The sequence below is a fragment of the Carassius auratus genome, unplaced genomic scaffold (genome assembly GCF_003368295.1).
Source record: "Carassius auratus strain Wakin unplaced genomic scaffold, ASM336829v1 scaf_tig00026259, whole genome shotgun sequence".
In the NCBI taxonomy this organism is placed as follows: Eukaryota; Metazoa; Chordata; class Actinopteri; order Cypriniformes; family Cyprinidae; genus Carassius; species Carassius auratus.
The window spans coordinates 447627-462631 of NW_020525500.1; the positions used below are offsets into that span (position 1 = coordinate 447627).

Below are 15005 nucleotides of genomic sequence, written 5' to 3' on the forward strand. Positions count from 1 at the left end.
TGGTTGTTGTTAGCAATCTGCCTCTGAACATCAACAGTTTAGAAACATTTGACGATAATGACCTTTTAAAAAGGTATGACCTTTGCTTTTGGAGGTTACCCTAATTCCAAAATTTCCTTTGATTTATATTTGTATATATTGCTTCCACTCACTAGTTGAGCAATAAGTAACAGCTTTTCTTATGTCCATTTTTTTTACATTTGCATGTATTTCCATCAGCCATGATTGTTTTACTCCAGTAATTAAAATTGTTTATATGCATATCCACTAATTGTTTTTGAGAAGCATACATGTAGGAGGCTGACAAAAAGCTGAACATTTACTTGTTTAAATATTGACACATGTCCCTCATTTTATAATCTTTATTTGAATGTGGGAACATAAATCTCTGACAGAGACTATCAACCCATCACTGTGTACATAGTTAATGAGTATGCTGACATCATCCATAGCAAAAAGGTCAATCCTAAACTAGACTTCCCTCTATTCCTTAGTAAAGGTTTGTCTCAGATGCTTTATGAATGGGAGAAAACTTTTACTGCCATTTAGGAGAACTCTTAGTGGTAAGATAAATGTTTTGTTAATACGGTCCCTTAAGCATTTGTTTTTTAACCTGTAGTTTGAGTGGCCAAACAGAGAAGGTGGGTTAACCCAGAATATGTTCACATGAACGCACAACCTGGTCCAGATCTGATTATGCTGAAAGCATAAGTTTCTATGGCTATTTGAATACACTGAAAGTTATTTCCCTTTTGGACTCAAAGGTTTTCCATAAACTTGCCCTGGTATGTCACAGAACCTGCTTTCTGGGATACCCCCATGGTCTCATATCATTTTGATGATTCTGACTTAAAAAATTTTTTAGACTACTGTAAAATGTATGACTGGAATCAGGCTCTTCTCAACCACCATTTCCAACACTAGCTCTGGAGTAGCCACAACATAAACATTTTGGATGTTTCGGTAGAACACACCCATTTCAGGTTATGGACTTGGTGTACAGCTTCCAAGTTGTATGCCTTTCTCTCAGTAACATCCTTGTGGATTTGGATGTAAGCATTGTGCCCACAACTGGTGGAACCCAAGTAACTGGAATACCCTTGATCACTTGGAATCTGGTATGGCGCTTATTAATAAATTTACAGTCTATTGTAAGCACCAATATATTTTCCTATGATAACGTTTAACTATGGCTATGTAAGAAAATATCTTAACTAAGGTTAACTGGCATCTGCTGTTACAAGCCATCTGCATTTTAATAGCTAGAGCAGCTTGAGGAATGCATATTGGTATACATGCTCCCTTAGACAAAATCAAGGAATAAAGGGTGCCAAAGGATACTTCCCTTGTCCGCTTTGAGTTTTAAAGTCTTAACTGAGAAGTTGAAATGGATATGTTTAATTAGGGAGATATATAAAAATGTGTGGTCATGTGGGCACTACAAGAACAAAATTAGGAATCAGTTTTGAATCAACTCCACAAATAATGCATGGTTCAAATATCATTGTACCACCACTGAATTTGACTGGAGGACTTAAAATCATAAAATATACTGAATTATAAAATGAACCAAGCCTGTATCAACAAGCAAGCAAGATAATTACTTTCCCCTTGCTTTAAACATTGGCATCCAGTTAGTTGTACTTTTTGTATTTGATCCATGACATGAAATTTGGAGAAAAAAAAAAAAGGGACTTAAAACGTTTCGGCAGCAAGCCTTTATGTGAATGATTTATTGAAGAAGGGTTGCTGCCTAAGCGTTTGGCTGTTGTATGCTGTAGCAAATTTTTTTTTAATAAATCAAAAGTGATTAAGAAGATTAAACTAGTTCAGATCCCCAACTAGAATATGATGTGCTTATTGATCTACACACCCTAGACTAAAGTTGAACTCAGTGAACTTTTGTTTCATGAATTTCTCCATTCTTTATTTTAGCCATACTAGAATCACCAGTTTTCTATCATACAGAAAACAATGCTCTTGTTTGTGCATTCAGTAACAAATTACAGTGTCAATTAATTTTTTAGTTAAGTTTCTGGAGTGAAGCTCATTTACTGAAAAGACTGCATCAAAATGTAGAGAGAACAAGATGCAAGACTCAAACAAGATGAATCCAAAGTAGAAATAAGACAAGATCAAAGACCGCACAGCCTACATTACAAAACTGTTACAAGAGATACAAAACCAGAGTTCACTCTTATTCAAGCTTCCAGCATGGTAAAGTTCTGCAGTACACATAAGGTTTAATATCCTATTCATTACACCAGCTCTTGTTCTTAAGCCTCGCACACTTGTATTGCAGGTACGAAAACAATCCTTCTCTTACACACTCAAACTATATTTACATATACCGGTTTCTCTCTGACAGTCTAATTCCATTTCCTTCACACTCTCTCTCAAAAAAAAAAAAAAATGGATTAAAAAAAAAAGGTTTAAAAAAAAAAAAAACGTGCAAGGTGCACATGCCAAAGGCTCCATGGTTTCTTTGTTCTTTTTCGACTGAGCTTTGTCAGTTTCTCAGTCATCAGTTGTCTCCAGAACACTCTGACTCAGAGCCAAGTCCCAGTAGTGCTCGGTGCCATGCTTCTTAAAATGTTCCCTAGCCATACTTTCTGTTGGACACTGTTTAAACTTTACCTCCCCATAACTACGTTCCTTGGCTGTACCCTGAGAGAGAGAAAAAAAGTATGGATTGAAGAACACAAAGCCTCTAAGAAGAAACATTGCATATCAATAAAAGCCATGCAAAGGTGACAAAAATAAAATAGTTGTATCACAATGGTGAGTCATGAAGACAAACTACAAAATTTATGGTAAAAGTTTCATTGGTATACATAAGAATATATCTGATATGCATTTACCTCCCAAACCAATGTGCATTTATTATTCTTTCTGGAACTCTCATCATCTGAATCTTGAGGCACTAAAAGAAAAACAGAATATCAAATGTCAGCTATAAATCATAGCTTAAAAAAGATCTTCTATCACTCTTAAATTCCCTTACCATCTCTCTTGGAATTCGGCTCATCCCATTTGATTCTATTTAACATCAGTCGTTTAAATTTCTTCTGTGCTTTGGGGCCTTCAGGGAGTAAGTCAATTAATAGATGAATAAAAATCCTGAGAATAATAATAATAATAACCATATGTGAAGAGAATCATCTATAGAGATTCTCTAATCACTTTCACACACCTCCCTCTACTACTACAATGTTGACGTCTCTGTGAAGGACAACAGTGCCAGTGAGGTACAATTGGTTTGCATTGGCCTCCACCTTAAACTTCTTGGCTGGATTATGCAGATTTCGGATTCTGAAGGCAAAACAGATAAACAAATTGTGCAATCAGTAAGAACAATGCTATTAAAAGTTTACAAATGAGATGAGGGGGGAAAAAACGTAATTGGATGTGGAGAGACCCTAGTAAAAACAATTTAAATTTCTTTTAAAAAAAACTCTTGTTTGAGTGTTACAAATGTTTGAGTGGTATTGTTTCCACACAAAAAAATAAAAAAGTTTTTACCATTGATTATCAGAAATGTTCCTTGAGCAGCAAATCAGCATATTAGATAATGTAATGTTGAGTGGATTTATCATGTTTTGTACCTGTAAACAGCAATGTGAACCCCATGACTCAAATCCTCCTTAAGTTTCTTCACCTTCTTCTCTTTCCTTTGTTCTGCTGTGAGTTTGCGTGCTGCATTTGCCTCCTCATGGGCTCTAAAAACACAATACATTCAAGCAAACAAATAAAATATTCTTTGAAAGGGTTACTCCTTTTTCCTAAATGAGTCACTTTTTTAATAGTCTGAAATGAAAAGCATCTTACATTTTGCAGTTAACATCAAGCAAATGAAACACTTATATTTGGATTCATGCTGAATAACAGTATATGAAACGAGGTAAATAAGCCCAAGTTCACTGGTCCATAGTTTCAATTTTCCTTAAAAAATTTTTAAAGCTGCGGTAGGGAACTTTTGACGCTCTAGCGGTTAATAAACAGAACTGCTTGCGTCTTGCGGAAGAACATCGTAGCCGGAACTACTTCTCTCTGTTTATGTCTATGAAGAATCACAAAGGTACTGGGTTACTCCGCTGCGGTATCCCCGAAGCAATCTAAAATAGTCCGAATATAAACACTTATTATAGGTGCACCCTAGTGATTCAGGACAAGCCAAAAACACGGATTGGAAAATGGATTCATGGTGTACTCACTTATTATATACATTTTTCTACATTTTGAACACAAACAAAGTTACGGACCACAGCTCTGATTGGTTATTTTTTACCGGGAGCGATGGAGTTTCTGCAAATGGCAATAGGACCACTGGGAGGAGCCAGAGGAGCTTGATTTTTTTCACAGATTATCTGTCTCATATTCTACTGTCAGGACATAATGACAGGTTTAATAAATATGTAAAAAAATATTTTTTTTTAAGTTCCCTACAGCACCTTTAAGGCTTGTCATTTATAATGTTATTGATGATGTATGCTACTATAAAACATTTTATTTTAATATTTATTTTATTACTGTTCTTAACACCTTTAAATCTAAATAATTTGTCGTGGAGTGAGGGGAAGTGGAATGTATGTTTTTCATGTTTATAAACAACTAATTGTATTCACCAGTATTGTACATTATTTCTGAGTATAAAAATAAAAAGCTTCATTGACATTAACATTAATTGACTAATCATATCAGCAGTACATGTGAAAGTGTGAATGAGTACTATAGTCAGGTGAAATCACTATCATACTAATCAGATTTTAAGAGCAGACTGATCGCAATAAAATAAGGGAAGAAATGCTTCCAATCTTTTTGTTCTTGTTAGCAATGGTTACCTCCAAAGAAACATGTGCAGAACATCATCGCATGGCTACAAAGAATATTGCACCTAAAAGAACCATTTACTGGATCATCAAAATCTTCAAGGAAAGAGGTCAAGTCTACAGGAGTGTCCAGCAAATGCCAGGAATCAAGTCACCACCAGTGCAGAGCTTGCTCAGGAATGTAAGCAGGTTGATGTGAGAGCATCTGCGCACTGTGAGGCAAAAACTTTTGGACAAGGGCTTGGTGTTAAGAAGAGCAGCAAAGAAGCCACTTATCTCCAAGAAAAACATCAAGGACAGACTGAAATTCTGCAAGTAGTAAAAGGATTGGACAGCAGGAGACTGGTGAAGTTATTTTCTCTGAAGCTCCCTTCTGATCTAAAATCGATTGTTAGGAAAAGTGAACGTTCGTTCCCATGGCTCTCTCATAATTCTGCTCAAAAACACAGGAATAAAGAATGGTATCAAAAAGTCCCGAAGAAGTGACTTCTTTGAACTATCCATGAGCAAATTGGTGATGATCCATGCATCTTCCAGCATGATGGAGCACCACGTCACATATATGGACTATAGTGTCGTGCCGTCCGCCATCTCCTTTTCTCTCGCCTCGTCTGTCCTACCCCCAGGTTCCCGCAGGTCCCTGTGAGCGGGGGGGGGGGGGGGGGGGGGGGAGTGGAGCGCAGTCTCGGGACTCGCAGGCCGGGGGGTATGTGGCGAGTGGGGCGGGGCCGAGAGGCGTGGGAACGAGGAGTGAGGCCAGGTGTAGTGATTGAAGATGAGCTGCACCTGCGCCCCACCGCCAGTATCGAGTCCCACGTAGGAGATGGAAGGATATAAAACTGGAGCGACGACCGTGAAGGACGAGAGAGGACCAGGCCTGGGAAATTATTTTATGTTTGCTTTTTATTTGCGCGCACCAGTCGTCCGCGAGGGGCTGGTGCGCTGTTTTGTATTTATTTTTAAATTATTAAAATTATGTTTTGATTGTGCGCCAGTTCCCGCCTCCTTCTTCCCGATGAGTATGGAGTTGAAATATCATTACAATATGATTGTAGTTTATGCAGCTTGTCAGGGAACAACGGCTCTGTATACTTAATGCTGCTCCATGTGAAAGCATGCATGTGATGGAGATTTACCACAAATTACAGAACCGGCTTTACTGACAAGATGCGCGTTAAATATCACAAGCAATTTATCATGCAGCCCAACTGAGTAAAGAATATTGAAGTGGAGATTGCTAAGCTGCAATCTAAAGCCACGTTTCCACTGCAGGAACTTTACCCAGGAACTAGGGACTTTGGACTGGTACTCTGTGTGTTTCCAAATGAAGTTCCGGGTAAAAAAAGGCCCCTCAGAATAGTGTTAATTTCTTCAGATGAGATAAGATGAAATATGTTCGTCAACTACCTTTTTTTCTCATTACTAAGACGAGAGGATGACAAGACTGCACCACTGTCCAAAAATGCTGACTAAGACTAAATTAACGCATTATTGTTGAAAATAAAAAGAAACAAAAAAAACAATCGTCTACAATCGTCTCAGCTTTTCATCAGCTGTTACGAGTTTGCGGCTTCATGCTGTTGCTAAAGTTACAGGTCTCATACTGCAACACGAAACTGAACACGCAACACCCGAAGCGAACATGAGTGACGACGACATGCTAGGTCTAAGGAAGAGGCTCGATATTTGGTCGCATTTTAGGTACAATGATACTGACAAAGTCAATGTATCATCATAACTGACGGGAAACACTGCGGACAAAGAATTTCGGGGAAAAACACCACCAACCTTAAAACAACATCTAAATGCTAACCACCCACACATTCAGGTAAATTAACGTCTCATAAGCTAATGCTGATTATAGGCATCTATGCTGTAAATCAACCAGTTGGCTATGGTGTTTTGGCACATTAAGACGGTTATATGTATTTTATGTTAACTAACTTATTTTGCCACATGCATGTGTGGGTCTTTAAATCACGGGCACAGAAAGTGGGGGTGCTGTAAATGCATGTTTGTTCATTAACATTTTTTTGTAATAAAAACTCTGAGTTGGCTATTTAAAAAAAGTTTATTATAAAAAAGTTTTTATATTAAATTATGTAAGGGATAAAGTAGAGCTGTAAGGTTGTTATAGCTTATGTAATGTTGTTATAGCTAATACAACCCCAACAGGCTGATTAGGACCCCGATGAAGCGGATCCCGCTTATTACATTGCTACCTACCAAATAAATCAATAATTTGACACAAAATTATGATTTAAAAAGGACTGTATTGCTTCCACTAAAGAAAATAGTGCGCTCCGTTCTACGGTTAGAATCCTGTGTGTCCGTGGCAATGCTCTGTTTTTCATGGCAACGATGTGTTATAGTTAGCAGCGGTCCGTTATCAAGAAATGAAATAGTGTGTGCATAGAAAAAGTATTCATCCACACGCAGAAAAAAAAATTCTTAACTCAAGTCCACCGTCTAGGCAGGCTTTTTGTGTTAAATTATATTTCCTGTTACTGCGCAGGCTCTTTTATTGTACATGACAGCTTACGTCCCGATGACCGGTCTTTGCATTACGATTAAAAGCAATATCAATAAAGTAAAAAAAATGTGATGTGCAGTCAAGTTCCAATATATGTTCTTACTGATACTTTTCATAATCAAAATTAATAGTTAGTAGAGTTGTTCCGATTCCGATACTAGTATCGAAAATATCTCCGATACCACAACAAATTCTGGCATCGGCGAATACATGAACCCATATACCGATCCGATACCATTTTCTTAAACAAGACCTAGTTATGACCGCTAGCTTTGCCTAACCACTGCACGGTTCTTCTTCGCTGTTCAGAATGCATGGAAGTTGTGCTGTGTTGCCAAAAGCAACCCGTTTACAGCAGCGAAGAAGAAATGAAAACGCGTTAGCAGCACTGATCTATATATGACTGGATCGCTCATCGCTTTCTAAACTGCCAACAGACAGTGAAGCCGCTTCTATATTATAGATCAGTGGTTAGCAGTATGTCTCTGTAGTACCGGTAGTTACCGACTCCCAAGTATATTCGGTACCCGCAACTGCGTTCAGTCGCTTCCGTGTTAGTCAAAGCGCAGGGCTCCAGACAGTAGCCGAATATATACTAGTGTTTGTGAATATTAAACTGCAAAATACTATTTAAATATTACTCCTGCAAATTCTACATCTTTGTGGGTGACGGGCGCAGATGCGCGGGAGCTAGCTGTTTTTTAGTCTCTGCTGTGTGTCACTTTATGAGGACACGAACGCATAAACCGTCACTTCATGAGAATTTACCGTTTCATTTGAGAAAACTGTCATATCATAAACACAGACACTCAAATATCTTCATGGTAGCCCATTAAAATAAATGTTTGGTTTAACATTGACAATAAGTAAATTGACAATATATTAGACAAATATATATATATATATATATATATATATATATATATATATATATATATATATTAGTAGATTTAGCCATGTCTCTATGTAGTAATAATAATACGTCTCTATTAATAATAATAATTATGCGTAGACGGTTGTTTTTTACTTGTTTTGTTGTAAAGAGATTATCTGATTAATATATCATTTTTTATATTCTTAGACTTATTTGTTGCAGTTTTTTATACAGTTATATTGTAAAACTAAAATACATTTTTTAGTTTGCGGCATTAGATTTTTGGCTGCATTTGAAGTTCTTTTTCGCTTAAGAAAATATATAATACTGTCAAATTCATGTCAGATAATAAAAATACTGTAATGAATACAGTAGTTCACCATGTATTTGTTCATGTTTTATTGAGGGATCAGTCTGAAGTACACCATAAAATAATTCTAGCAATTTACACAGGGCTAGTAGTATATACTGCTGTATATACAGATACACACCCAGGTATCGGATCAGTACTCTGTACTCTGTATCAGGTATCGGAATCGGGAAGAGAAAAAGGGTATCGGAACATCTCCAATAGTTAGGCTTAAATGCAAATGTAATGAACACCGTAGCCTAATGGAGATTCAATCACAAATGTATTAACAGTGAGTCATAAAATAGGCCTATCTGGATTTTTTTTTTTTTTTTTTTACTTAATGTTTGAAACAGCAGGTTATCAACTTAGAATATCAACTTATACGAAGTGCCACTATGCATATCCCATAACATTAGGCTAAATGAATTGTATCTATTCTTAAAATAGATTCCAGATGTGGTCAAGCAACCAGCCAGGAAAGAGGAGAGACCATCTATGTCAGGTGCATTCTTTTCTTACATCAAGTACAAGCCAGACTCCCAGGAACAACGCATTAAAGAGGAGGCTATAGCTAGGGTAGCTCAGACAGCCCACCCTCTATGGACAGTAGAAGATGAGGAATTAATCAACATGATGGAGAAAATAAAAGACTGACTGTGCCAAAAAAGACCAAAATTACAAATCTAGTGGACCAAATGTACCAAGCTGAAAAGGTCATTCAAAAACAGACAGATTATGGTCCGTAAAGTAACCATTGGCATTGACATATGGACTAAAAAGGGGCTCACAGCCAACTTCCTGGCTGTCAGTGCTTGCTATTTCAATGTTCAGGACAGTAAAGCTAAACACATACTACTAAACCTAAAGCAAATTGTTCACCCACATACTGCTTATTCTATTGTCACTCTTGTGGAGGAAAGCACAGAAGAATTGGGTATCCCAAAGGAAAAAAAATCATCATCATCATAATAACGGATAATGCAAGCAACATGGTTTCTGCATTTCGGGTTGAAGAAGAGGACATCAGTTCTAATGAGAACGATTCCAAGGATAGTGATGAAGAAGAGGCAGACGAAAGGTCAGTCTGTGAATGGTGTTTTTTTATTATAGAAAGCTTGTTCACTGTAATAGATTTAATATTGAATCTAAAAAGAAACTGAAATAAATATGTTTTATTTGTAGTGATAAAGTGCTATTGTATTGATTAATAGTTATTGTAGGATTTAATGGAAATAAGAGATCAGATATGGAACCTTGGAGAGGACCCCATGTTTGGTCTATACCCTTCAGCTTGTCGCCAACATGTCTCCTCTTGCTGCATCTGCTTGTTTTGTTGACACTAGTGTGTCAGCAGAGACCCTGATTGACAATGATAATGACGACAGAGACCTCCAAGGCCTCCATCAGACAAGTTGTTAAACAATTCAAAGAATCCCTGTCCCATGCAAACCCAGAAGAATCTGGCATGGATTTCTGGTCTTCTCAAAGCTCCACCATGTATCCACTGCTCAAACCCCTGGCATTAGACCTTCTGGCAATGCCAGCTTCCAAAGCATTTGCAGAGCGGGACTTTAGTTTAACTGGAGACCTCAAGTGGCCGCCGCAACAGATCAAGTGTTACATTAGAAAGAAGTGCTGGAAGTCTGGAGAGATAACTGCAATACTGCCCTGGTTAAAGTTTTTTTTTTTTACTTTTACTTTAAATAACCCTCAGTGGTTTGGATTTTGCTTTCTGTTGCAAATCTTGCCTTTGAACTTGATTAATTCATTCCTAAAGTGGAAGTTTCAGCAGCTGTAGTAACAACAGCAGAACTGTTAATTGTTGAGCCTTGTTAAAGCCTTTTTAAATCTTATTTGTTATTTACCAAGAGATCAGCCTATACTGTAAATAGGTTGTATTTTAGGCCCACAGTAAAGTAGGTCTATTTTTTATTATAAGTGTATTTATTTTATTTCGGATTTGAACAGAAACATGAGACACAAGGCAACCAAAACAGTTTTAAAAACATTTGTAACTTAAGTCTGTTTTTCTGAGACATTTTTTTGTGTGACTAAATACTAAAAGACTTTTAGTCGACTAAACCTTGACTAACAAAAAAAGGTATGTATTCAATTTATCTATATGTTAAAATGAAAATAAAAAAGGCAAATTTATATAATATTTTGTTTCATTGTAAATGACTCGTTCAAAATGCACTGATTCTCCTAAGTTTCTTTTTTTTAACGTTTATATTTTTTCCTAATAAACCTGCCACTATAGATTTGTGATTCTTTTAGTTTTTCCAGCAGAGAGTGGGAGGGATGTCAGAATCACGCTCAGAAGAAATCAGCAACAAGATAATGGACAATGGAGGGGAACCTGTTTTTATACCGTCTATGAGGGGAATGCAGCCTTTAATCACTGGATGTTGAGACATCATTTAACTTTTAAAGAAAGATGCAGAAAAAAATGTCACTATCATTGTAAACTCTGACTACCAATTTGCTGTCCATGGAAATCTTTGACCTAGCAAAGTTAATGCTGGGAATTTCATGTTCTTTAATATATTTTGTAATGTTGATTTTTCTTAATTGTGCACTTCACTCAATTGCAAAAGTGATATTGATTTTATACATCTTCAGTTAAATAAACAAGTAATGTTAACTGACTTACCATTTAGAGACATTGTGGATCATTTTTACTTCATTTCAAACAAAAATAACTATAAGCAAAGCCACAGCAGAATCGTAACGCATCCCCAAGCAACACACAATCTTTCATTACAAAATTATTCATTTTTAAACGAGTCAATGATTCAGTGAGCCGGTTACTTGCTTTATTTGTTGAATGAATCAGCCGTTTGAACGAATCTGTTGAATCAATGATTCACTCATTAAGACAGTGACTTGCCACCACCTACTGGTGGTTTAATATCATATTTAAATAATCATATTTATTGCATTTTTCCAACATTTCATATTTTGTATGTTATAAAGTAAAACATTATTCTAATATCATTATTTATGAATTTGGACAGATGGAGTTTGTTGATAGATAGGCCTGTTTTCATTTTAATAATAACAACCATAATGTCAAAATTGCACTAGTCAAGGCAAGCTGACTGATGTTATCAAGCATGCTGCTGTTTGCATATTTACCGGATATGAGTCATCGCGGACCTCACACTCCCGAGTCGAATGTGCAAAGTCTGAACTACAGAGGATGCAAGTCCAAAATCAGCATAATTTGTATTGAGAAATGCGCGCAGATCTGCGTCACTGGTCTATTTGCCTAATCTTCCCGGTACATTAGACCGCGGTGGAAACGCAGAAAGCAAAAGGTCTGGGGGGTTAAAATTCCTTGTACAAATGTTTTGGGTAATTTCGGTGGAAACGCGGCATAACTGGTGTTTTCAGAAAGCAAGAGGGTTTATCCACAGTGGAGAGAAAGAGAGAGAGAGCACGTGCACATGGTTGCCAGAGATAAGTAGCACACTCAGCAGATATTTCCATATTGCCCAAGTGGGAAACTCTGTTTCAGGAATTACGTCCCTTTATAATAGGCAACCCAGTTGTGTTCCTCTGCGGTCAGGTTAAACCTAGTTACTGCTTCATTATTTTTGAAACCTCACACTTCTCTACTCCATTTTAAACATTCTTCTTGTATTCAAATTAAGTGTGGTCCACTGCTGCATAAGTCAGAGTATCGATACAGGGCCACCTGTATAGATACTCGGAATGTAAAATCTCTGTGACGATACATAGCACTATCGATACATACACACACTAGTGTAGAAACTAGGAACATAAATTCTAGGAATTCTGTTTGGGGTAAATCAATTGGCTCCTACTTCACAGTAGAGTCTAAAACCATTCTAAAGGATCTATCAGTAATGTAAGTGTACACTGACTGACCAAACGCAAATGAAACTCCAGCTACCCGGCATTTTTAAAAAGCTGCGTAAAAATATTTAATCCATTAACATGGAAAAACAGCCATTTGGCTACCTGTTGTCTGCAGCATTGTGTTCTGTAAAGAACCTGTCTCCAAGATATGCAACGCAGCAAGTTTTCATATGAGATTTAGTCCGATTTTCGTGCCCAGCAAAGTTGATGCAACAGTTTAACTTTGAACCGTGCATATCCATGCTATTGGATATATGGGGCTGTATATGACATTGGCCTCTCGAACCAACACAAAGGAAACATAGGAGGAAACGTGGCAGATGGGCTGGGATCTCCTTCAGCTAGAAACTACACCTGCAGGCTAGTTGTGAATACAGCATGCTGTTTCCGGACTGGAAGCCAGTTCACCATTCAGCTCCACTAAGAGCTGCTCCATCTTTATCATTTTTTTTTTAATCTTTTGAAAATTCACTTGTTTTCTGTAGACATTGCAAACTGAAGTTGTGTAAATGTATTTTTTTTTCTTTGATCATTGTTGTACAGCACTTAGTTTTAAATGTGCATTATAAATAAACTAAAGAACTAGAAAATTGGAAATTACTCACTTCTGCCTCTTTGCCATTTGTGCTCTAACATGAGCTTCCACTTTAGTGGGGTCCTGCACAGCTTCCGTGCCCAAAACCCTCATCAAATTAGAGATTCGCACTGCACACAAACAGGAACATAAGATAGTTCGAGCACAAAGCTATAATCAAGCTCCTAAACTGAAAAAAAAAACATACATGTGTATATGTGTGTGTGTGTGTGTGTGTATATATATATACATTTTAAGTTATGATGTGAATTATCTAAAGCTGAAAAACAACTGTAATAACGAATGAGTAGGTGTGCCCAAACCCTCAACTGGTACGATAACAGTAAAAGCATTTTAAACCTCCTTTGTGACCAGTGCCTAGCTGGTAATGTACCTTTAGGTTCAGGTGGGGGCATAAGACCCAATCGGACCTTTTCCTGCAACTCTTTCTGGGCTTCTCTGCGAGTTTGTCTCCTCAACTTCTTCTGCTCCTTCTTGGTCAGATACACACCCAGAGTCACCGGCTTATCTGTATCCACTTAGAAAAAATAAAGACAAAGAGAGAGAGAGAGAGACAGAAATAGAAACAGAAAAGGTTAGATAAATCTTTTAAAATCCAACCAGTTTATGCTTGTAGAAGGTTTTGATGTGTGCATGTATTCCTCAATACCTGGAGGGGCCATCTGAATTGGGTGTTCAACTAGGTTGGTGACTCCATGCATTTCCACCTCATCAAAATTTATATGTGCAGATCTGAACAGAAGAAATGTAATGAGACCAATTTCACTAAATTCTATTATGAATTATCAAAATGAATGACATGACTGCCAGATTTACCCTTGGCTCAACCATTTAATCTAAAAACATTTATTTCTAATTAGAGGTGGGCATAGATTAATTTTTTTAATCTAGATTAATCTCACTGTGATCTTGAAATTAATCTAGATTAAAATGGCTCATTCGAATTCTGCCGACGTCATTCAGAATATGTGTGTTATCCAAATAAAATTGACAAACAGTAAGTCTCCGAGAAGGGGTTTATCAAGCTAGATGGTGCATTAGAAATGTACATCTCCTGTTTTCAAAATGCATCACAAACTGCTTGAAAAAGCTGTAAACTAATTCCACATGGCACAAGGTGCAAACAACCGTACGCCTGTTTCACACATACTCCGTCTGCAGTGCAGCCATGCACCCATGTTAACGGATTCCAGTTGCGTTCCAGGAGCGTTGCGTCTTCAGCAGTGCATCGATCGTTTATGTACCGAGTAGAGAACAGTGTCCTGTGTGAAAGCACATCGAGTCTGTGCTGCATGAGCAGGGCCGTAGCTGGGGTCAGCGGGGACCCGGTGAAGGTTGTACCAGTGGGCCCTATTTGAAATTGTTTAATTTGTATGTTCGTTTATTTTTATTTATTTGTGCTATTTAGACAATGTTTAAGTAAGTTTTTTTCAAGTTTGTAGGTGTCAAGGTACAGAAACTAACTAATTAAAATTTAAAAAAGCACTGGATAGTCTTCAAAGTAAAAATGAAATATACAATCAAACCTACAATTATTCAGACACCTTCAACATTTCTCACATTACAGTTTTGCTATATATATATAAAAACATATATCTGGTGTCTGAATAATTTTTGGTTTGATCGTTAAAACTACAAAGTAGTCAAGAGTCGTGAGTGATTTTCTTTCTTTCATTTTCTTGGAGTAACATTACAGCAGCCTGTAGCTCAATTAGGCGCAGTCACTTTAAGAGACGATGAACGCATTAAAAATTTAATACACATCCCATTTTTTTCCTCAACGGTTTACTTTCACTTAAGAAATAACTGAGTTTTTTCGAGCATAATTTCCAAGGTGGATATTTTGACATATTTTGAATGTATTTGTCGGGACTAGAGCAAAAATAAGCAAATTCGATGTTCAAGTGTTTTGAGTTCAAGTGTTTATTTTTAGCGTC

The 15005-nt window shown here is 37.0% G+C and overlaps 1 protein-coding gene across 1 annotated transcript in view; it reads right to left on the reverse strand.

Annotated features, from left to right (window-relative positions):
• Positions 1-1905: 1905 nt before the first annotated feature.
• Positions 1906-15005, reverse strand: part of prpf3 (PRP3 pre-mRNA processing factor 3 homolog (yeast)) — a 28793-nt gene continuing 15693 nt past the window's right edge. Inside the window, exons 10-17 of the mRNA XM_026250978.1 lie at positions 13718-13800; positions 13442-13585; positions 13079-13178; positions 3606-3719; positions 3194-3312; positions 3005-3082; positions 2862-2923; positions 1906-2667 (exon numbers count right to left, since the gene is read on the reverse strand). Of these exons, the coding sequence (XP_026106763.1) occupies positions 2518-2667; positions 2862-2923; positions 3005-3082; positions 3194-3312; positions 3606-3719; positions 13079-13178; positions 13442-13585; positions 13718-13800 (850 nt within the window). The 3' untranslated portion in view covers positions 1906-2517. The remainder of the gene's footprint in view (positions 2668-2861; positions 2924-3004; positions 3083-3193; positions 3313-3605; positions 3720-13078; positions 13179-13441; positions 13586-13717; positions 13801-15005) is intronic.